Below are 25,463 nucleotides of genomic sequence, written 5' to 3'. Positions count from 1 at the left end.
CAATATCAAAGCTATCCAGCCAGTTTTGAGGCAGATTAACAAAGACATACATCTATCTATTCTGGATCTATTTTTATTGTTGTTGCTTTAATCTAATGTGTCTTATGATTTTTTATTGTTTTAAATATTGTTTTGCAGCACCTCCTCAAAAATTTTAGCCACAGCTTTTCCTTTATTTTCTATTTTTTATGTCTGTTTTATTGTTGTTTCTTTTATCTAATGTGTCTTGTGACTTTTTATTGTTGTAATTATTGTTTATATGTCTTGTTGATGAAAATTGCAATATCAATAAAGTAATTGATTGATTGATTGATTGATTGATATTTGTCTACAACAGAGCTTGTGCCCCGCCCAGCATATTTTTTATCTTACTATAATTTGGTTGGTTGGCTCTTAAATTTGGAAATGTTTTTAATGTGAAGCATTTTGAGCTACAATCATTGGAAAAGTGCTCTATAAATAAAGATTGATTTGATCTGATGTATAATTTAAATAAAGAAATACCCAGAAATGGAATTTAACACTTATTTTTCTAAATATCTCCTCCTTCATGGGAAAAATGCCACAAAAACAAGTTTATAACACCAAAAAAATCTTTTTCATCAAAGTGGGTCTTTAAAACTTGAGGCATATCATCACACAAAAAACAACATTGTTTGAAATTGTTTGAAATTGCATAATTGTTAATAGTTTATATAGAATTTAAGCAAAAACAACCTATTAACAACAGTTTTCATCATTTTTTTCTAAAAACACCAAAATTTGTACTTTTATTAAAATAATTTGCTTAATTCCATACATTTCAGACCATAATTAATCAGATAAATCTAAACTAACACTCTGCATTTGTGCTGTTTTTCTAACCAGTGTCTGTACTTATTGTTTGTCGGACAAGTTTTGACATCTTTTTGAGTAACAATGTTTTAAAGTAATGCTGCTCTTTAATATAATTTCTGAATCCTTCATCTACCTCTGACAAACAACAAATTGTTATCCACCGTAACAGTTCCATCCATCTTATCCGTGATCTTTTTCATTTCCTTTGGCAACTTGCCATCTTTTTTCTTCTGTCTGTTGCTCTGGTGTCTTTGTCTGATGTCAGAATAAAGTCAAAGCTTTTTGTTTGTTATTTTATGTGTCATACTGGTCATGTTAAATCATCCATTCATCCATTTTCCAAACCCACTCCAATCTCTTTTAAGGTCACGAGGTTGCTCGAATCTATCCAAGACACTGTTGGTTGATGGCGGGGTACACCCTGGATGGGTCACCAATCCATTTCAGAACTACACAACAACACACACACTTACAGTCACACCTAGGGACAATTTAAAGTCAACAATTGAGCTGTATGATGCATGCCCAAAGAAAACCCATGCATGCACGACGAGAGCATGAAAACTCCGCACAGCAAAGCTACGGTCATTAATACAACTGCCATATGAAGGCATCAACAGAATCAGAAAAAAACTTGCATTCAGGTCAGTGCGCTGTGGCCTCTTGGGATATGTGACTTAAAGGTGTATTCAGACTGAAAAATCCTTTGGTCTGGACCAAGTTTACTTAATTTGGTCCAGATCAAGTCCTGAACCTTGTGTTTGGTCTGTATCTAGACTGCCGTTGGGCGGACTTTCCTGTTTTGAACCAAAGCTTGTAAACAAAACCACATGACTGATGATCTCTTCACCTGCTGACCAGGAGTTATGAGGGTGGGGCGAAGCAATGAGAGGCAGAAATAATGGAAGTCCTGCGCTTTACAATCCTTGTCAGGATAGTTCACTTATTCAAACTTTCAGTTTTGAACGTCAATATCGATATCAGGTTCAATGCTTTTTAGGCTACTTTGGTACGGTGGAGGCGGTTGCTGGCAAGACGACGACTGTGAAGATAAGTTGGTGTTTAAGGCATGATTTTGTTAGGAAAACGTTGTGCTGTTATAACAGTGATTTTAAGAGAATTCTGTTAAGGAACAACAAGCTTTTAGGATGACGTCACAGCAGCACTGGGCACGTGATGCATGTTGGGGCTCAGAAAAGAATTTATGTCTATGTTAAAATAAACGTTCTAATAAGTAAACAGTTGGACCAATTATTTCCTCTTTGAAAACGCGACAAGCAATCCTCACATGCTCGCAGCTCACCTTTCACTTTTCACCTGTTTGCATTACGTGACCACCGGCTATGGGGGCTGTTTTGGTCCACTTCTTCTTCGAGAGAGTAAATTGTATTTTGAATGAGAAATCTCAGGGCGAACCTAAATTCAGTCCAGTTGGAAAAAGACAAAGTCCACCTCAAAAGATAGAGTGGTTCCGGGTCCCATACTGGAGTCTGTTTACATGTATTGAACTGGTTCATTTGAAGCAAACCAAATGTGTCTAGTCTGAAAACACCCTAGTAGTTAGTTTTCCATCATGTTTACTGTCAGTCTCTTCCAATTAGATACTCCACTACTCATATAAGCTGACGTCAACCAACAAAGATTATAAAATTCAATTCTCCGATGTAATTTAAAAAAAAGCAACGACCAGAACCAGTTCCTAAACATTCAATGGTGTGAAACACTGAGTTCCTGGTACTTCCCACTGGGACCTCATGGAGTCACAGAGGCTGTAAACATGGCTGTTGACATGACTCATATGCATGAGCCCGCATGCTTGTGGCCTCATTCTGGCTCCGAGCCAGTCTGAGGAGCTACCATCAGACCCTATGAGATCATCCTCCGCAGTGTCGACCTCTGGATGACAGACGGCGGCGTGCAGGCAGCCAGGCAGGTGGGGCTGTTTTTTTATTTTTTCATGTGTTTCAGCTAAAATATTGATACCTGTTGGGGGCATCTGCAGGCTGAATATTTTTAGCCCGTCACTCGTCATCTCTATTTCTCCTCTTTTTCCCTAATGTCAACCCCTCCATGCCATGCTAATGCATCTTTTCTGTTCCATTGAGCACATTGGCGTGGCAGATTCCTCCTCCCCGCCCCAGAGGTGCAGCGGACCGAGCCCTAATGTTTACTGCACACTGCCGCGGAGACCCAGCACGGCCAGGAGATGAATAGGCAAAGTCCAGCGAGAAGATTTAATTAAAAGCCAGTTAGATGATTAATCGGCGATAGCTGGTCAATTAATGAAATTGATGCTGCTTTTGCATTGTCCTGCACACACTCACTGACCTCAAGATGAGGTTACAGCACAAAGGGGGCTCCTGAATCCTCTTCCATCAAGGCAGAGCGCATTAGCATTTATAAACAAGCGCCTTCATTAACATTACAATTACACAGCGCATGAGCACATAATTGCGCTGGAGAGATAATGCACTGCCTTAAAGAGACTGCCCTTTGAAACGCAGTCTCACCTTAATTTTGCCGCCGAAAATGGAATTTGGGATTGAAATTAGATAAAGATCTGTCAGCGTGTGGGCTGCCGAGAAGGTGACAGGAGGTCAGAGATGAGACGTCCTATTATTCCGCTGGGTTTTTGTAGTTTCTGTCTCTCAGTTCTCCTTTTCTTCAAAGGGAGGCATACTTTCACAGCCTAACCTTTCCAAAGCCCTTCCCATAAGCGCTCTTCTCGCACACACACACACACACACCTTTACGTCAGTGATTTGCAACGTCCCGTTCTCCATCAAGGTTAGTCGGAGTTTATTTCCCTGAAGTCTCTCTCCGTCCTTCTCCCATGAGATCTTCACTGAAGTACCCCTGACCACGCGACAGTGCAGCTGCACCGTCGCACCCAGGGAGACGGTCTGGTTGGCCGGGCCTTGCCGAATGATTGGAGGAATGCGACCGGAAGGACCTGGCAGGAGAGCAGAAACACAAACAACAAAGTGCCAGCTGTATAAATGCAAAACACTTTAGAAGCCAAGCAGGCGTGAAACAATCAGCAGTAAAAATCATAAATCTGTTGTTTACAAGCTGCACAAAGAACATTAAAGTCATCGCTCATCCAGCATGGGCTCCTACTAAGCAATTAAGAACGCTTCCCCTCATTAGCTGAAGATGTGGAGTAAAAACCTCTGGAAGGCTCAGACATGATCCTAAGCATCAAAGAAGGTCTCACCTCCCTCCACCTCCAGCAGTGCCTTGGTCAGCACACTTCCTGCCACGCTGATGGCCTGGCAAACATAAAAGCCCGAGTCCTCGGGGTGAACATCCGTGATGGTCAGCTCTCCGCTCTTGGAAACGGAGTAGCGGCCTGACTGTGTTGGTGGCTGACCAGGAAACAGCAGCATCTAGTCACATGTACACAACAAAAATGGTAGAAATTGGGTTACTCTGCAGGGAATACAAACAAGATGAGTCAAAACAGAACAGTGAAAGAAACACAACTCTGATTAGAAACACCATGCTGGGTTTATGGGAATCTTTGAAATGGTTTTTGACATTTGCATTATTCTTTGGCACAGTGATATTCTCAGAATCATGTCAAGTAAATAAACGGTTGTTACTGACAAAGTTAATTAAAAAAGTAAAAATGAAAACAAACTGTAATGTATGTTATTACAAATAAAAGCTTTAATTGAATTTGTGGGTTGTGTCTCTTCAATGCCTGATAATATATGGTGGTAAAATTAATTCAAAAGTTTCTAAGTTAGGTCAAAACTTTGCATGAATGCTGAAACTGTATTTTCAAACCGAGAACCTCACTCAGCCAATCCCTAACTCCTAACATTTAATTTGTCAAAGTACTTTTTTAAGTACATTTTCAAACAATTGTCTCTATTATTTTTGCTGTTGCTGCTATTGTTTTTGTTATATATTATCCACTATGTATGCCATGTTGCATGTACTTTACCATTAACATGTTTGAAACAAATTTTAATAAATAACATTTTTTGTAATAACTTAATGAACAGTGAAAAACACCATCAAACTACTTAAAAATATAGTTTTTGAAATATATTTTTTCTAATATGTGCATGTTGGTTCAACCTTTAAATTCCTTCATATTCAGCTGCTTTTCCTCATTGACAATCAAATTTACTTTCAGTGAACATAATGGTACCTCCACCGTGCCCTACTATAGGATATGAATGTGTTTGAATCTGTTCATTACATGTAAAGAAAATGTGACTGAGAAGATTAGAAGCTTTGACTTTCACTAAAGACTTCTGACAATCACTTATTGGCACTTTACTTTCATTTCCTGTCTTGTCTTTGGCCTTTTTTGACAGATTCTTCTGTGGTTTAGTGCGCTGCTTCTGATACAGCAAAAAGAGCCCACTTGTGATTGCTGAAGGTCAGCCTTAAGCTCTTTAAAGGCCCGGGTGGCCAATTTTTCCCACATCAACCTTTGCAGACATCTCCTGCTGAGTTCTGTTATAAGTCTGAAATCTTTGAAGCATCTTTACAGTTTTGGTCCTGTGGAATATTTACTTTTACAATAAGCAGAAAACTAGATCATATATACTTTTTTTAATGCAAAAGCAGGAAAACCGAAAAATGTTGCCGGTTATATGAAACAATAAACAAACTTTAGAGGAAAACACAAAAATAAAATAACGCCACTTGTGCATCAATCAACATTTATGTCTTTCTTTTACAACCTTTCTGTTTTATTGTTTATTGACTTTGGCAAAATTCTTTTAGCAAAAGATGATATATATTCTAATTAAAGACATTTTTACACAATATGCATCCAATTACTGCATAATTGAGTCAGTTTTATGACCTAATGAAGACAAGGAACGTGTACTTATGCATCAACAAGACAAATAATTAAATTTTTGTGTCATAAAACAAAAACAAAAATCACATTTTGATAACAACAGGGCTCCACACACTTCGTTATTTGTTTTTGAAGATGTTTTTTGATAAACCTGTTGACAAACCTGTTTTGTTGAAAAAAGCAGCGCATTTTTCACTGATTTTTTTCTTTTCTTTTAGAGAGGTAATAAAACATCTAAATTATTGCATTTCTATATATTCGACCTTTACTATTTGAGATGTTTAGTGGCTCTGGCACTATTTTTTAATGACATGTTATATTTAAATACACTTTTACACAATATGCGTATATTTTATGCAAAAATCGTTCAGTTTTATAACTTAATGGAGATGAGGAACTTAAAATTTATGCCACAGTCTGGGTGAATACTCTATTCTGATTGACTGGTGGGTGACAATTAAAAAGGGATAACCCAAAGTGATAACGCACACCTAAAAAAGAAGTTCTGGTCACAAAGCTCAAATGTTCTGCATCTGTCTTTACAACAAACTTTTGCTTCACCATTTGGACAAAAACAAGCAGAATTTTCTCTCTGCACTGATGCTTTATTTAACCCTGGAACACTATCGTTGAGTAAAAGTATTGACATGATTTTCCATATGTTGCATTTTTTGAGTGTCATGGGTCCCTGGGTAAAGTCTCACTTGTCCCAGGAATTGGTAGACCAAAGGCCAAGTCTCCATTATCAATATTTTTTGTTAGAAATTTTTTTTTCTCAAATTTTACATTTTTCTGTAACTTTCAAGCATGTTTTTAGGGTCTTCCCAGGTTTTTATGCTCTATTTTGTTACATATACCACGGTTAAAAGTAAAAAAAAAAAACTACTCTGATTTATTATGTGTTGCCATATTTTGATCTATTTTTTATGACAAATACTTTTTATTGAGTGTATTATATCGGGTAAAAATTAGGGATGGTATAACTTTTTATAGCAGAAGTGTTCCAGGGTTAACCTATTGTGACGATCAGTTTTCCTCTAAAGTTTGTTTATTTCGTTTGCCGCTGTGGTTGAGGTCAGTGTCAGCTCAGCTGTGTTTTGTCAAGTTACCGTGACAACATGCCGCATCACATATCAAATAGTCCACTTTTTGTGAAAAAAAACGACTTAAACCAAAGGATCAGCAAGTATAAAGTACTAAACATCAATTTAAATTTTTATTTTGTTACAGACCTTGGTATAAGCAGGATAATGCCCTTTGAAGTGTACATTATCAGAAATTAACGCACTTTGTGGAAACAACCGTCCTCCGCTTCTTATCAGGCGTTAATTTCTGATAATGCACACTTCGTGGGGCATTATCCCTTACTTCACGTTTTGGGATTTCAACATTCAGTACATGTTTTCCTTCATGTTCTTGAAGATGTTCCTTTTCAATCATTATTTTTTTTTTTTTTTTAAGAAACAGCATATTGTCACATGTTTTACTGACTTTTTTTCCATTTTACTTTTTTGAGCTAATAGCAAATTAACATCCAATGTGTTGTTAATTTTTTCTTAAGTAAATAGAAACACAATTCTCCAAATAAGGGTGTTGTTGTTGTTATGGAGGCAGGTACTCAATAGCAGTTCTCTCATCCAGCTTTTTTTTTTAAACTAACATAGATGTGAATGGGAGGGGGCATCACTCCATTCAGCCATCCATTTCATTGCATTAAGAGGCTTAGATTTCAGCGGACTGACCAAGGTTATGAGGCTACAGATAATCCACCAAATATAGAAAAATACTCCACTAGCAGCCAAACCACAAGTATCCCGGAGACTGACGGCACCCAAACCCGTAGTCCCTGTTGGCAAACCCAGCAGCTAATTGAGCCGGACTGTTTGAATAGCTGAGGGTAACACAAAAGGAGGGCAGTGTGTCTGCAGGTTTGTCCCAGGGAAGCAAAATTCTTCCGCCTGGCACACCTCCACCATTCCTCCACCCCCATCCCAGTAAGTGTGCTCTGGTTGCAAACAGGAGGAACATTTATTGTCAACATGAAACATCCTCCGACATGACACCCACCCCCCCCCATACTTATGCAAAAGTGTCTAAAACGAATGTGGGCAGCTTGAACAAAAAAGGTGTCATCATCAATTCAGACAAAACCTGCCTGTGAGTCACAGGCGCCTTTAAAAAAACTGTGCTTTAGTGTTTTTCTGAACAAAAAAAGGTTCAACACACATGCATAACAATTCAATGTCAACCAAATTCTTTTGTCCTAAATGTGTACTCCAATATTCTGCGTTCCAGGATGTTTTTGTGCTCTGTTAATGTTTCTTACCTGGCTGCCCTCTTTCTGCCAGAAGATGGCAGGTGGAGGGTTTCCTGTTGTGCCACACTGGAAGGTGACGCTCCTCCCCTGGGTGGCAATCTGGTCTCGGGGCTTTGTAGCAATCTGTGGCGGTACTGGGAGTAAAAAGGGACAGCGAACATCCATTAGAGGGCTTGCTTCTGCATGAAAAATACATTTGTCTTTTTTTTTTTTTTTTTTTTTACAAAGCTAACAACCTAATTCCTCAGTCTGGTGGGCGGGGTGGTGCTAAATGGAAAATGGAAAATTACAGAAGTCAAAGAAGCAAAAAAAAAAAAAAAAAAAAAAGACTTGCATTTCAAATTGGAGGTTTTTTTCTAATAATAAAGCCTCTCGTGAGGAACATGCTGTTACATTGAAACTGGCAGTACTGATGCGTCATGGCGTTAGCAGACTTTTGAAGTTGGAGCAGGTCCTACTTTTTGTACACTTGAGAAGTCAAGTGCCTTTCCAATCACAGGGTGCAAGGGGAATGCTACAATTATCGAGCCATGTGAGATGATTCACATGTTTGTAAGAAAAAATGGGATGAATAAAAAAATAAGTAGAAAAATAAGGGTGAATGGCTGCATTTGCTGCAATGGAATATTCATCCACTCCATTTTTATCACCCCAAACAAATAGAAAAACACAATTACAGCACAATCCAGTCTCATCCTGATGACATTTTACATTGTTATTTTTAGAAAGGTCTACATGAAGCTGCCAATTTCTGCCACGGATCAGATCCCGTCATAATCCACGCCAACATCCTCTGCAAATTCACACTGACCACCAGCTAAACCTCCGCTCGGTGTAATTGGCTGAAACTTTTCTCCAGCCTGCGTTCGCCTTCTCTTCAAACCTCTGCTCCATGTGTTTGTGCCCTCACACCGGCAAAAAACAATCATCTCTTCTGCGGGGTTTCCTCCAGCTTCCAGCTCAAATCTTTTTCTGACAAACATCAAACATGCGAGTAATCTAAATGGATTCTGGAGCAACATGAGTAATGCTTAAACACGTATTTGGCCACAGACAGGAGAGAAGTGAATCGTCTGTGATGTGGCTCGTTCTCACAGAGAAACACTCTAATCAACATCAAAGCCACGTGAGATGTTTTTGTGAATTCTGTTTTTTTTTCTTCTGATAACATCTTTCAGCAAATGTGATGTTCACTCACACACAAAATGAGATTTTTATTTTTTATCATGAATTTTGACACTTCCTCGTCACAGGATGTGGAGGTCTGATGAGGGTAACAGAGTGTGACTGCAGAAACAGTCGCTCATTGTTTATCTGTTAGTTTTTTTCTGTTTACCATCTGATAAAAGGACTAAATCTATGATCTACTGTCAAAGGTAACAAAGTAAAGGAAGTGAAGAAACTGTAGGTGGCCTTTTTTTTAAAGGGAAGTCAATCACTGTAAAATCTTTGTGTAAAATAACCCAAAGTTACAGCGGAAATGAAAATAATTCAAAAAACATTTTTATCTTCTTTTGATAATTAATAAAAAAAAATAATCTTAGAGAATCTAAGAAAGTTTATCTTCTGAGTTTCTAAAGTTAATTTGAAAATTTTTCTTTGCTCATTTCGGGTAGCACCAAGTAACAGCAACCAAATGAAATAAAATAAAATGAAATGAAATAAAATAAAATAAAATAAAATAAAATAAAAAAAACTGTGGTCAAATATGACTGCTTCGGTTTTCTGTTTTTATTGTTCTAATTTTTAACACATTTATGCACAAATGACAGTGTGACTTGATTGACAGCTCCTTTTTTTCATTCCCACGACTAGAGTTATGTGTTTTTCAGCATTTTTAGGCTTTATCACAAAAATTACTTCATGGAATGGCAAAAAAATTGAATTAAATGAGCTGAATCAAAACCACTGATTCATGCTATCACACTTTTTTAACCTTTATAAATAGTCAATTGATCAATTATGTGTTTGGACATGAAACTATTATCATTTGCAGAGGCAGTCAGTGCATTTCAGAGCTGAAACCATTCTCATTCACGTTAGCTATTTTATTTCTAAACCCTCCTGTTATATACGAATATTGTTTTATGGATTAATTCCATCATAAATAGAATATTTAAATAGACTGAATTAACTAAAATTGCACATATTGTAAAAACAAACTCTTTCAGTGCAAGTCTCCTCCCACTGCAACAGCTGCAACAAACATCAAAGCAGAATTGACCACTCATTAAACTTGAAATAAGCATTTTTATTTACAGCAAATCTAACCTATTTAGAGATGAACTCCATGAAGGAAGTCCAGGAGATCAGTGGTAGATTTACAAGCAAAATTCTGTCTGACAGTCTGTTCTTCTCAGCTCAGACTGATCACGGGAAGTTTTTCTGGTTTTTCTGTATGAGCATAGGGCAGACTTTCATGAACCTAGCAACAAGTGAGGGGCTAAAATCTGATTGGATAGAAATTTTCATGTGAAAAAAACAGTCTGATAGTAGCGCAGCTGGGGCGTAGGGACCTAAGATATATTTTGGACAGATATATATATATATATATATATTTAACATTTCTCTGTAATTAAGATACTTCTTTTCAGGCTTTGCAGGCCCTGACGGCACGCCACTGATCATTTGAAGGGGTGTCACGGTTAATCGATGAATTGATTTATCCAACCAGATTGATCTGTCTGAAACAAATTGTTGATGGAATCTAATCGAATAAACCTATACCATCATAAAATCATTTCAAAATGAAACAAATAGATCTATAATTGATTTTGGATAACACTATTTGGGTTGAAACACTGCAAGTTTATTTTACTATAACATAAAAATGACAAAGTACCATCAAAACAGACAGCACACATGTGACAGCAGCAAAAATGATAAATCCATCATTACAGTCCAATGTATGGAAACACGAAATTTGGTAAAGACATGTGACCATACAGTGTGATAGAATGTTCTAATAACTCTATTTCTATTATTTTGATGTGGAAAAACAACAATGGGCTGAACTTTCTGAAACTAAAATATGAATTAATTTGACATTAATTCTAGTTTACTTGTACATAAGTTTAATTCACTCTTAATTATTTTACAGGGCTGAGTCACACTGGTTGAAGTTTTGGCTAAAGACGCCCCAGATTGATTTCAAATCAGTGAATCAGATCTTTCAAAATGAAATAATATCGACTATGAATCATATTGACAATCACAATTATGAATGAATCGTTAAAATGAATCGTTACACCCTTAATCATTTGTCCCATGTTGGCTATTGGCTAAATAAAATGACCTTTTCCCTAGATGGATAACAAGACTCATCAATTCTTCCACTTTTTTTTTTTAATAAATCCTTTGACATTTCTTGAAATGTCAAAGGATTTCACAAAATCACTAAAGTATAGATCAAGTAAATAAAAGAGTAGATTTTTCATTTTTTAAGAGAGGACTAGTCTATGCACTAGGTTTTGTTTCACACTTATAAATAATAAGAAACCTGTCATAAAAATAGTTTATTCGGTTCTTCTATTTTAGTCATTTTCTCTGAGGTTCTGGGATGTCCAGGGTTCCCAAACTGGAGGGCAAATGTCACAGATTAGAGATAGACCATGAATAATGCATGTTTTCATGCTACTGATATTATATAGGGGTTTAATAGAACTATTTTTTACCGTTTCTGTAGTTGAGATTTCAATTTATTTTATTTATTTAGCATATTAACGACAAGACATGCCCATTTATGGTCAAAGTCAACACATTTACATGATAAAACATACAATAACAACCCATCTTCAATGAGATATAATGAGACTGTCCAGTGTTGTGCAGAAATTCACTTTCAAGTTCAAGCAAACACCTGAGTGGGGCATTTTCAGAATAAAGTTGCGCTGCCCTTTTTTTGTATTTGTTCTCAGATCCACTTACAACATAACCAAGAAGGTGTCAGTGCTTGACTATATAAATCACGCACTCCTATTCCCAGGAGTTAAAGTTGTGCAATCAGAGAAGCAGAATCCCATCAAGCATGTTTGTGGGGCTTAAGCAGCACTATTCTGCTGCATCTGCAGCTCAGCTGTGGGTTTCAGAAGCTTAAGGCTGCATGTGACAGCTACTATATGAAAATAATAAGAAAGACTTATGATATTTGAAAAAAAAAAATACTATAAAAGTTAAAGGAAAAATACAAGGAGAGAGGGAGAGATCAAATGTGTTTGTATTTTTGCACATGTGAGGGTGTGCTGAATCGAGCTATTTTATTTTGAAAGTCAACTTATATCTTCTATCTTTCTTGTGGCTGAACAGGTCTATACATAGCGTTTTTTTTTTTTACTTTTGAGCTGCTATTACTACCGCTGGAGCTGTGAGAAAGGCCTGATGGAGAAAAAATAAAACTTATTTAATTACTTGGCCAAATCTGTATGGAAGCGTATTGTATTTGGAAAAAAATACGACAAAAACGCCTGTTAAAAACAATAAAAAGTCATTGATTTGAAACATGCATTTCTGAGACCCATTTTCAAACCAATGCATTCATGAACATGTGGACACTCTCTGACTTGTGTTTAACTTTCTACAGTTTGCACAAAATGAGTGTTAAGATTTATTTAATTAATATTTTTGAAGAAAAATGTTTTAGAAACAATTGTTTCCTTTTTATAAAATGTTTAAGCAACAAAAAAAACCTTTTTATTTCAATCCTTAATGTTTTTCTGTGCACATCTCAGATTTTTTGCTGGTCTTAATACTCAAAGTTCCACTCTGACCTATTTTCAAAGCGTCTTTTAAATTTGATTATGCTATTTTTAGCCAAAAAGAAAAAAAACTGTTGTTTTCTAGGACATAGTTTCTGCAGAGCGGCAGGGGTTCAGCAGACTGGTGTGGGCAGGAATGAGTAAGCCATTCCTCATTTCCCATCATCCCTTTGTTTACTGTCTCCCACTAACCTCACAACCCCAACCTAACATTAGCAGTGCAACAAAAGTAGCGAGCAATATTGAGCTATCCAGCCGTACAGTTTTGAGCCAAATGCCAGCTCAGGCGAGACAAACAAAGATGTTAAAGGATCTATTTGTGCATGGATCAGAATGTAGCGGAACAGGAAGGTAGTGATCCACCGATTGTAGTTTCTCAACTACAAGCTTTTTCAAGCTGCATGTTTTTTTGTCTGCTCCTGATTCGCAACGATTTGAAAAAAGAAAAACTCAGAAATGTAATTTTAATTGTCACTTTCTTTATATATCCTCCATTATGAGAGAAATAGCACAAGAAACACAATTTTAATTGGAGTGGGTCTTTAAGAGGAACAGTTTCACAGCCATCTGTCAAAACATATGTGCTCATCCATCGTCATGTTTAGGTTAAATGCTTGGCAATGCCAGTTAGCATCTGTATTTAAGCAGCAGACATTATGGTTGTGTTTGACGACCGTTGAGCTGCATTACTGCAGAAAAGGATTTACATGGTGTAACATTACCCTGACACACTCTGATCCACGCAGTGGATGTGTGTGTCTGTGTGTGTGAAAGAGGAGTCTTTAATCTGCTGTACATTAAGTCACTCTGACTGAGGCACACTAAATGCCTGACTGCAGCAACAAGCATGTTGTCAACATGTCAGCATCTAATGGAAGGACTTATTACCACCACTAAGCTCTGATTGTTGCTTTTTAAAACCCTTTAAAAATACCACGGAAAAAGGGAGAAAAAAACGGAAAAAGCTAGATTTTTTCTTGATTTACTCAAGAAATGCCTCTTTTTCGATAAAAAAAAAATACACAGGGAGTGAACTTCTAGTAATAATAGAGGAACTTGAAAAATAAAATGGATCATTAATGAAACAGACAAGAAAGACTGAGCAGCAAAACAAAGAAGACATTTTAAAAAATACACAAAACTCCTGCTTTGGGGTTTTGTTTCACTGATAAAGGCTTAGTGGATGAAGTCATCTCTCTGTGTTTAATTCAAAGCAAAGAAAAAGCGACACTAAAGTAGAAAGAGGAAGGAGATAAAGAGACAGAGGGGAAAAGAGGGAGAGTCATGTCTTATTAATACTGTGACTGCTCTCTGGCAGTGAGTTAAAGCACACAACCACCAAACATCTGTCAAATGGCGTAATCCATACGGTTTAGCATAAGCTCCTGGCACCACCCCTGGACTGGCACACAAACTCAGATGTAAAAAACCCAACCGAACATTGGGCGCTGACATGTGCGCAGACTGCTGATCGATGCAGTTGTGCTGCATGAACGCGTGCGAGCCTGTTCTCGTGTGGTCCTCACCGTGGACCTGCAGCATGGCAGACACCGACGTTTTGCCCACGCTGTTCTCAGATGTGCAGGTGTACGTCCCTTCATCCTGCTCTTTCACTCGGAACAAGCGCAGGTTGTTGCCGTTGCGGATTTCAAACCTGAGGATGAAGAAATTAGCATTTTGAGAGCTGCAAAAACAGGCACAAAAATCCCCAAAAATAATGTTATTTCAGAATTATTCATTTCTTTACCATTGATGGTGAATTTTACCTTCACCAACTAGGATTTTGTTGTCATATAACCAGTTTAAAGATAAAGAAAATAAAGCATAAATATAAAAAACCTGCTGTCAGGATTGTCTGTTATAGTTAGATAGAATTCTGCAGAAATCAGTGCCTCAGATTTGATCATCAAATGGGTTAACGGAATATTTGCAAATCAAGAAACAGTCGCCGTTAACTGAAAGTGTTGAATGCTTTTCCATTTAGCTGCATGAAAACAACATTTTATCTCCAAAGAGCCAACAAAAAAAAACTGAATATAAATATAATTAAGTTGTCAGTGTCTTTGCAAACATAAAATGTTTGATCCCTTTTTTTTCATTAACCCTAGCGGCAAAAAAAGAAAAAGCTAGAAGAAAAAACACGATAAAAGATAAGAAAGTCAGAGACGAAAAGAAAAAAATTAATGAAAAATAATATTTACATAGAGTCCCAATGAACTTCCATTCATCGCGGCTGATTCATCTGAATTTACACTTGTTTTCCAATCATTGCTGTAAGGGCTGGTTGATTATGAGGAGTCCAGTTGCTCAAAATAAACATACATTCAACTAAATATCCTTTCTGTATAAAACTTAAGGTCAAAACATGTTTATTTTATGATTTCATGGTTCCAAGTTTATAAGACTAGAAGAATGAAGGACACCACTGTTCAAACAAATATACAAAACATCTCTTTTGGGGGGGGGGGGGTCAAATAATTTGAGAGGTTGCAGATGAAACACAACCTTGCACCAATAAAATTCAAAGCTGCTCAGAATTTCTGTTAAAACTTTCTACAGAAAGATTTGAGTCAGCTGCTTTAACTAAATGTGAATATTTCTTTGAAAATTAGTTTTTATTCTACATAAAAACCAACAATTGCAGATTCCTTAAAATTGTGTATTTTTCAACTTATTATCCAACATTTTTAAAACAGAATTAATTTTTATCTTTTGTGTTTTTGGTAAAGGAAAGTCTTCATGTGCAAAATGATATATTACTTGATAAACTCAGTAAATACATTTGTCTATTTCAACAATAGACAACAGTAATAAAAAACACCAACTCAAATCTTTGCAATATAACTTGTGGAGTACCGCAAGGGTCTGTCTTAGGACCAAAGTAATTCAATCTGTATATTAATGTCGTTTTAGTGCATTGCAAAGGTTAGATGATATGCTGATGACACAACTCTCATGTAGGCAATGATTAAAAAATCTTTTTCTTCAATTTAAAGCTTTTATTGTGCACAGAGCTCCTAAAGAGACACACAAAAAAAATCTAAGTAAAAAAAAAAAACAAAAAAAAAAAAACAACATACTATCCATGCAGTGAGCACCAGATACTAACCGTTGTGCGTCAGATACTAAACTGTTCAGCACCAGTTATTAATTTCTTTTTACTTCAGTGTCCCCTTTAGGGGATAAAAAATGAAAAACATTTTTATCTATTAGCTTTTTCAAAACAAAATGCTATTTTTCTCTCTTCTTTGTGTTTGAAAGATTTAAAAATACTATTTCAATGTATTTATCTTTAAAGGACGGGTTATTTTTTTTACATAAAATCTGTCTTGTGCAGACAAAAAAAGATGTATTTTTTTATTTCTAGAAAGCCACTAATTCATGGTTGATGTATAAAGTTCTCATTAATTTACATGACAAAACAGAACTCGTAATGTAAATTAAAATAATATTCTCCATGAGCACACACATGCTTACATCTCTAATACAGTAATTACAAATCTCACGTTTTCTGGGTCACTATCTTTACACTTCCTATTGATGAGTGCTCATGCCTGTCACTCTCACCTCCCACGGGGAAGCTCTCCTCCCTCCCGCTGCCATCGCACAGTGGGAGCGGGATCCCCATGAACCTCGCATGTGAAGTCCACCGTCTCTTCCTCCATCACCACCTGGTTCACGGGCCTCCGAACCAGCACCGGGCGCTCTGCGGGAACCACAGAGGCATCAACACGGGCACTGCTTTTTTTAAAAAACATTATGGACACAAACATCTGAAGCTCACCATACACCACCAGCTCTGCAGGATCGCTGTCTCTCTCACCAACCATGTTGGTGCCCACACACACATACATGCCAGCGTCACTCTTTTTGGTGTGAGAGATCATCAGCTGGCCTCCTTGCATCTGAAAGAAATCAGTGACACCCTTTCAGCCTTTTGGCCCCAAAATTCAAATTCAGTTTCTGCAGTTTATTACACTTGCAGATTGCATATAGTTTAGGGCAAGGTTGTTCATGGGTTAAATGGTCCCTCACTACAGCTTCTGTTAACATTCTTGACCAGCTTCAGCTCGTCAGCGCCGACATCTTTGAAAAAACCTTTCAACAGTCCCTGATTGTGCCACGCCGTTGATTTTACACATGAGAGGACAGGACGACAGTGACACTGAGAGTCAGAGACATTTTCCAGATCGCAGCAGGCAAGACGTCTGCACAGAATTATAGTGTTTTGAAACCATTGTCAGTCAAAATGAGTGTCCGCCCTTGTATAATGGATGTTTGCATGCCTACTCAAGGTCAGTAGCGCAGGGAGAGGAGCACAAGCTGAAGACTTTCCACCGAGACCAACAGTGACTCCATGTCTAAACCGATGACAGCTGTGATGGCCACTCCCCCAAAAGAAGAAGAAATGTTTGATTGTTTAGTCATTTTCAAACTTTTTCACCATTTTATGAAGACCCAAATCTGTCACCAGCGAAATTCTTAGTCAAATGATCATAAAATTTTTACTGGTTGAATTATTAACCACATGGCCTCCAGTGGTTTTCAGTAAGAACTACAATTTTAACCACAGTTAACTGAATACTTGAACATCATTGTAATGACAGTTCATGTTTTTTAGGATTCACTGATTTATTTATGCATGGAGATCAGAAAAATATCAGCAAAATGTCATAAAAATGTACCCGATCATTTTGACCTCTTTTCAGTTTATTCTCTTTCACATCAAAATGAGAAAACTGAACATTTATGAAGTAATTCATCTAAGATATTTTCAAACAGTGACCCTTGAGCGTTCATTTGCAGACATAAAAAGCAAATAGAAAATCTGTAAACTTTGTAAATGCATAAATGGATGTTGTTAAAGCTAAATTGATCTCTTAAATCTCAGTTGCATTAACTTTTAACTGTTTTCATCATAAACGAGAACATTAAATCAAATCATCCACATGGGCTACTAACATTTATATGAACATGTTTTATCCACAACCAATGATTTCATTTGTTTTTTATAGCTTAGTGATCATTTGAGCTGTTTTAAAATCTTAGATTTAAGAAAAGTTGCAATTTTTTGGTGATGATGAAAATCTAATTAACTATATTCACTATATGTTACTGAAAAAAAGTAAAACATTGAAGCAATGAGCACAACTTCTGTCATTTTTACATTTAAAATTATTAGTTTTGATCAAATAAAAAAATGAGTTAATGGTTTATTTAACTTCAAAATATAAGTTGATAAAAACTCATATTTTTAAGTAAGTGTAACACATTACAGAGCTTTTGATCATTGATTCAGGGTTTCACTTTTGACGTCAGACCTTAACAGTTTTGAATGTCAATTAAAACAGCACCTTGTTAGAATGGCTTTTAATGCTCAGTAGTCGGTGGCTTTTTATTTTATTTAATTTGTTTTATTCTATTCTTATTTGTCTTTTATGAATTTTAATGCAGACTGCTTTTGTGATTTTATTCCATTTTTCAATCAAATGACAAATAATCCTGAACATGTCAACAATTTGATTTTCCTCTGGCACCACATACTTCTTATAGACTCTATTCTATCCAAATTAGCCGACTACATCACTTTTTAAAAAATTCATTAACAGAAACGGAAGTTGTGATATTTGTTGTTTTAGCATTATTCAGTGGTACATTATTTCTTTAAAAACGAATAATTTAGATTTTTTTTTAAATCCACAGTGAAAACTGAATCTTAAGAAAGTAAAAAGGACCTTTGTTCAAAGAAAAAAATTCTGTCTTGCAAGAAAAATAATAAGAAAGTTTTTTTTAATAGCAAAATAATATTAACTTGACAAAACGTATCTTAGTGACTAGAAGTGTTCTCCTAAAATAACAATACTTGGAAAGTCAATTTTTCTTACCCATTGGCAGATTATTATTATTATTTTTTTTTTACTTATTTCAAGAAAATCTGCCAATGGAATAATCATTTTTTATTTATTTTTGCAGATTTTACCAAAGATCAGCACTGTATACATGCGAGGTACTCATAAGTATTTGCATTTATAAAACAAAATCGTACCTTATCGTTTTGAAAAAAATGCTCGGCAAATGTTCATTGGTGGAGTTAACTTTTGAAAAGTTTGATCTGTTTTAGGACAAAATAAAAAAATAGAATTTAGCTGATTAATTCACCCTAACTATTGTAGCAGAGGTGGTTCTGTTGAGTGCGCCTTTGAGTTGAACTCACAGAGATGCGGTCGTCTTTGGTGCTGACGCGGGCGTTGTTGCGTTTCCAGGACACGGAGGGCTCAGGGTGACCTCGCGGAGGCACGCACTCCAGCACGGCGGGCTCACCAGCAGCCACCACCACGTCACTCGGTGCCTGCCGAAAGTCATCTCTCAGAACTGAGGAGACAGACACAAATCAAATTAGCCTGATGGCCCCTCCCTCTGCGTACGTCTGATGTAGTTTAACATAGCAAGAAGCAAAAAATGACCTCCTATACACATCTATATATGTATTTAAAATGTTTTTTGAGGAAAATGACCACAGTGACAGAGTTCATCTCTGTGTTAGCATGAGCATGACTGCTCAAATCCTCTCAATGTTCTCGTTAGACTGGCAGTTTTGAGGCTTCCCAAGTCTGCGCCCTTCTCCGCTGTCTGTCCTGTCAGAGCAGATGAATAATGCACGTCCCTCAGCCGAACATGAAGAAAACAAATAATATTGCATCCATAATTCAGCCCCTGTGTGTGTGGGGGTAGAAATGAGATGCTCCTGCATTAAAGAGAGGGGGGGTTGAGTCTGTGATTTTGAATCGTACAAACCCGTGACACCACTCTGACTCAACCGAAATGAGAAAACCGATTCTCGTGTCAGCCCTGAAGTCTGAGCCCGCACCGCCCTGTGGAGGTGGACAGGATGAGAGCTCTGACACGGTGACCTTTGATATCCTCTAATCTTCTGCTGCAACTGTCAGATGAAAGCGTGGCACTGAACTGTGAACTGAGCCTTCTCCAGAGACTTCCTGTACAATGGAAACTCATTCTTGGACAATGACAGGCTCACACTCACAGACGCTCCACACGGATTCTTCGGTGACGGTAGCCCACATACTTCCGTCTGCAGATCTTCTTTTTTTTTAAATTAAGGAGTATCATCCCAATATAATCAATAACTGCAGTCTCCTTTTACAATGTCATGAATATTTTAGTGACCCTTGCTGCTGCAACGATTAAATGTCTTGGGCTTTTTTGTCAGTGTGCAATATGTGGCAAGATAGTCAATGTTAACACAAATGAAGTCCAATCAGCAACAAAGTTTGATTATCTAGGAAATCACGTTTACGTGCACAGCAGCAGGTATCAACACCCGTCACTCACTTTGACTTGTTAATCTGATTTTTTTTAAAATCAAAAATCCAAAGATTTAACCTATAATAAATGTATTTTTAGTGAAGAAGATTCAATCAAACACACAAAAATGAATTTACATTTCAAGACTTTAGTAAAAGATTAATAAGAGTTCACTCAAATTGTTGTTGTGTGTGTCTTATACTTCAAATTCACTGCCTTATATGGCAAGCAATAGGTATTATAAATCACCAAGATAAACACAATCAACAAAGGCGTTTTGGGCATCAAAAATATAGTTTTTACAGACATTTTCAACTTTACATAATATTTTATACCTGCCTGTGTTGGCCCAAGGTGGATGTAAAAAGCAGTGTTTCATTGCATTCAAAACCACACATTCAAAACTCCATTTTATTCTGTCCCGTACATGTGTCGAAACTGACGTTTTAGTTGAATAAAGAGACTAAAGTTGGTAGTCCACTGGTTAGCTGCCGTGAAAAGGACCAAAAATAATGATGGTTTATATTTTTCCTGTGCAGGAATTCTGTTTTTGATTCCAAAAACTTTTTCGGACTTGTTTTTGATCAACAAAATGCTGTTGTTTACTGTGTTTTTCCAGGTGATTTATGGTACCTTTTATTTGCCATAAAAACAAGCAATCCCCGAAATATGCTGACCGCCTAGCCCGATGCAAAAACGCACCACAGGACCTCTGATCACGCCTGTACATTGACCTGACGTTGTAATTGAAGGCTCCTCAGACCGAATTGTGAATCATGAATCGTCAAATTCCTGTTTCTCTTGTGCTAACTTTATTATATCTAATATTTTGTTTATATTTAGTAAAAAGCTAACTGAAAGTAAGCTGAATGTAACTAAGTAGCCCAAATCTACATGAAATATGATCAAATACAGAAAAATGGAGAGGACTAGTGAAAATAAAGTAAATGTAGAATCAGCTATAATATTGTTGGAATCAGGCTGTTTCCACCAACACAACACAACTATGAGCTAAAGCCATAAAACTCAACTCCCACCGCAAAAACAGTTCAGCACAACAATAAAAAATGGATCCAAATGCTGCTGGTGGGAGCCCCGAGTTCTGCTCTGTCAGGCTTTCAAAAGAACAGCTCAGCAAATAAGGACCTGAATGAAAGCGATAGAGACGGAATAAGACGAGGCATCCATTTGGACAAAACCCAAACCTGACAAGCACCTGCAGCAGAGCTGCAGATGAGGATCCAGAGGAGCTCAGAGGCGAGAGTGAAAAGATGCTGCGCACAACACCATCTTAGGAGGGAAATACATCAGACGCGTGTAGCAAGACACCTACAACCATCTCAGACTGATGCATAACATTGACACATTTAAAAAGGAAAAATGTAAAAATGTGCTCAATTGTAATTTTTTAAACATTATTTCAGGACATGTCAGAAAATCTATTTGGATCAAACATTTTTTCTTTCATAGCGTTTTAACTTAAAATATAAAAAAAATATTAACACTTTATAAGATTCCTTAACCATCTTTATTAACACATTAATACACATCATTAATGTGTTTATAAGATGTTAATAAGGAATTTATTAGCACAATAAGCTGAATAAAGTTTTTTTTTAACATACTAAGTCATACTCATTAACATCCAAAGTTAGGCCATATTAATAAGCTGCTTACAAGCTTAACAAATGTATTAACTATCTTTGTGAGCATTATATTTTGTATATTTCTGCACCTCATCTAAAGTGTAACCACATTTTTCTTCACATATGACATATCAAGTGGAAGAACCACTGCAAAATAAAATATTTATTGTGTCAACATACAGCTTCAAGTATTATTTATTCCATTTTTATTTATTTACCAAAGTGTAAAAATCCTCACATTACAGCTCATAGTGGGAATAAGAAGTCAATTCTTCTTTTACAGATGATTATAAGGAGATTTCACTTTTTTTCCAAGAATGTTATTATTGACAACTGGTCCTTATCCTTCCACTTTTTTTGTGTTGAAATGATGAAGTCGTAAAGTTTTTTCTCCCCAGTTGTTTTGCAGAACTTTGCATCACCCAATCAGCTGGTAAAACTGTTCATAGTTGACATTTTAAATGAGCTAAAAATAAAGTTTGCACCTGTGAGCCCGTGCTGTCTTTGTTTTAGCACCCAGAAACTCATCATGCTGATGAAACCTCTCGGCAACCGCTGTCACTTTGGTCAACCGACGGCATAAATTTACCCCTGAGTTTGGTCCCAAACAATTAAGAGAAAGTTATGAAGAATTTGTCAAGATGCCAGAAATTTTCACCCTCTAAACAAAATGAGTTTAGTAAATCGCCTTAAAATACTGAGCTTGTTTCACACCTTCCAGTCCTTTAAGCTTTTCTTGAAATTCACTTTTGTGTGTGCTTAACCTAAACAAGTTCTATTTAAACTGGCAAAGCCAAAATTCAAAATGTTGTGTCAGGAAGCTGTGGTGAAAGACCGAATATACAGGAACCAGGTTGATGGCAGAAACTCAAATCTGAGTAAACTTAAATATGAAAAAAGGGGGAAAAGCAGATGACCCGATGAAGAAGAACTGAAAACCAGACATTTAAATACACAGAAAGTGGTGGTGACAGTCAACTGGTGGGGACAAAGACTTAAAAACAGAACATCACAAAAACCAAGGCAATATCTATTCAACCATGTCCTGAACCATCCCTTTTGGAGTCATGGGGTTGCTGGGGCCTATCCCAGTAACTGTGGGGCTAGTACTCCCTGAACAGGTTAAAAGACTGTTGCAGGGTCATGCATTCACCTTTAGATTCAGAATGCCTATGAAGCATGTTATTTGAAGAAAACCCAGGCATGCACTCAGAGAGCATGTAAACTCCACACAAAAAGGTCCCAACTGGGATTTGAACCTAGGCTTTCTTAATATAAGGCAAGAGCGAAAACACTGCACCACCGTGCAGCTACTGAGGAATTCAAACTGACAAAAGGGTGGAATCCTCATACAAAGTACAGTAAAAGTGAAAATACATTTAGTTGTATTATTACTGATAATGCTAAAAAACATAAATACAAATTGTAGAAGTCACATTTTTAGATCAACAGGGTTTCTTTTTGTTCCATTTTATGAAGTATTGCTGTGTTTCTCAAATGATTCTAACTTTACTGTTTCCTTTCTTTACATATCACTGCTATCTTTAACACAAAAATAAACTGAAAGAAATTTAACATACAACGAGGAAGAAAACACAGAAATACAAAAACATTTTAAGAAATGATGGTAATTCTCCAAAAAAGAAAAGAACACTTTTTAATGTATTATTAAAATGGTAAACAAAATAATAAAATAAAGAACATAAAACTAAAGAAGTGCAAAACAATTGAAAAATAATTCAGCATCTAATAAAATCCTGGATTGACAAAAAAAAATATGAATGAATGTCTGACTGGCTAAAGCTACACACTGGGCATGTGACACATGTTCAAAAATAAGCTAAACATGGTAAACGCGCTATACAAGGGTTCTTGAACATGTATTTAGCCTATGGTGTTCACACTGGAGAAGCAGGGAGGGGCTTCCTCTTCTTTTTTGACTGTTTATTAGCACATGTCCACCATCTACAGTTAGAAGAGGTTTGATGCAAATCTCACGAATCTTGCTCCACGCTGATTCCGATTTTTACCATGATCCGGGTGAATATAGTGTTCACGTGTCATTATTAGCAGTTTCACATATTTGCAGATTTTTTTTCAGTCTCGTGTCTCTTCCGGTTCATCACAAAAACAAACAAAACTCAAGATGCTTGTATTAAAGTTTCTGAGGTTCTGAGGTGTATCTCCGCCCCCGGAGGGGAGATAAAGAGCATGCTGGCCTGTCGGGGGGTGTAAATGTAGCTTTAAGAATGTCCCCGTTTTGCAAAGATAGGAGTCAGATCTCCACAACAGTCCACTAGAACATGATAAAGCTGGTGACTTTCTCTTTCTAAGAGCCGGATGGGAACAACTACCTGTTTAGTAGCCATTTCAGCATCAAACTTCCTTTACAAGCTTTTGCGATCAAATAGCATCTCTCCTCATTATGCTGCTGCCTCCCCAGGACACCACACCATGAAAGAAGCTGATGATGGGTTTGTTTGGGGTTTTTTGTATTGTTTTCTCTACAATCTGCCTGAAATTGCTTCATGTTGTCACCCAGGTTTAAAAAAAAATACTGAAAATAAACTGGCAGAAAGAAAAAAATCCTAAAAGAGGGAAGAATGATTCAGTGTTTGTCTGCAGACTTCATCTCGTGCCTATCAGAAAAGTCTCAAACATTTGTACAAATCTTACAAAAAATCAGTTTTTAATTTCACACTACTTGAAAAGAACGATCGACCAAAAGTCTGTTCAAATCTGAAAGGGACGTACAAACACATTTGTGGGCAGATAATGATTCAAACTAACCACATGTGAACAGCAACATTCTTTAAAAAAAACAAATCTAACTGAGCAAACAGCTTTCTTTTAGGCCTGAACTTAGTTCATCTCAGCTTATCTTTCTGCCTCGTTCACAAGAACTGTGGCTTTAAAAGGAACTTTGAAGAAATCAGAGTTTCCCTTTTATTCAGCAAGAATTTTTTTTTTTTTTTTTTGCTATGTGGTGCTTCAGCGTGCCTCAAACAAAAGTTCAAAGCATTTAAAGCTCATAACCTTTTAGAAATGGTGAAATATATGGTCCAGTTGAGGCTGTATAAACAAAGACTGAGTGAGAAGACTCATTAAAGGATGTAATAAGCAGTTTTAAGACGGAGCAGGTAGGAGTTTTGAAGCGAATTCGTGCTCTAGAATAGCTTCACCAAATGACTTGTGTTCACTTGGATGCCCGTTTGAAATGCTCTGCAGAGCTGATTGAGAAGGCTGCATTATTTTTAGACCTCTGACTGTAGGGCCTGGCTGGAGCAACACGGAGATCTTTGTTTTCATGCCATGGTGACTGAAGTGTAAAAGTAACGACCAGGCAGTTAATCCCCGAACACTCGCGCACACCCACAAAAACGCATTTGAATCTCACAGTCCCTCAGCGCAAACCCCCTAAAAGTGGGACATTTGAGGGCTGAAACGTGTCAGAGAGCAGACGCCTGACTTTACAAGCTCAGAAATTTCCTTTGAAGCTGCATGAAGCTGATGCGATCCTTTCCTGCTCCGGCTTTTAAACTGCCTGACGTCTACTACTCTATAGTGAGACAAAGTCCCCTTCCCGAGGGGTTGCTGTCCTCTGCAACGTCCCAGACATAACACGAGCGGGTTTGCAGAGTAATCTCTCTTCTCGCCGTGGCCAGTCCACACCGAGTTCAGACAGGCAGAACAGTTACTGAGGTTTTCACCCCGCTTCTGCACAGACAAATCCTCACGTTCCCTCAGGGCAGCGTTAACAA

The 25,463-nt window shown here is 37.0% G+C and overlaps 1 protein-coding gene across 3 annotated transcripts in view; it reads right to left on the bottom strand.

Annotated features, from left to right (window-relative positions):
• LOC112149818 (roundabout homolog 2) overlaps nt 1-25,463 on the bottom strand; it is a 91,299-nt gene that overhangs the window by 36,660 nt on the left and 29,176 nt on the right. For all 3 annotated transcript variants that reach the window (XM_024277761.2, XM_024277762.2, XM_024277763.2), the window contains exons 3-9: nt 18,948-19,105; nt 16,518-16,638; nt 16,301-16,439; nt 14,260-14,387; nt 7,989-8,113; nt 4,055-4,226; nt 3,585-3,790 (exon numbers count right to left, since the gene is read on the bottom strand). In XM_024277761.2, the coding sequence (XP_024133529.1) occupies nt 3,585-3,790; nt 4,055-4,226; nt 7,989-8,113; nt 14,260-14,387; nt 16,301-16,439; nt 16,518-16,638; nt 18,948-19,105 (1,049 nt within the window). The remainder of the gene's footprint in view (nt 1-3,584; nt 3,791-4,054; nt 4,227-7,988; nt 8,114-14,259; nt 14,388-16,300; nt 16,440-16,517; nt 16,639-18,947; nt 19,106-25,463) is intronic.

This window comes from Oryzias melastigma, linkage group LG13 (assembly GCF_002922805.2).
Source record: "Oryzias melastigma strain HK-1 linkage group LG13, ASM292280v2, whole genome shotgun sequence".
Classification (NCBI taxonomy): Eukaryota; Metazoa; Chordata; class Actinopteri; order Beloniformes; family Adrianichthyidae; genus Oryzias; species Oryzias melastigma.
The sequence above is the reverse complement of the archived record's forward strand: the minus strand, read 5'-3'. Positions and strand labels throughout refer to the sequence as shown.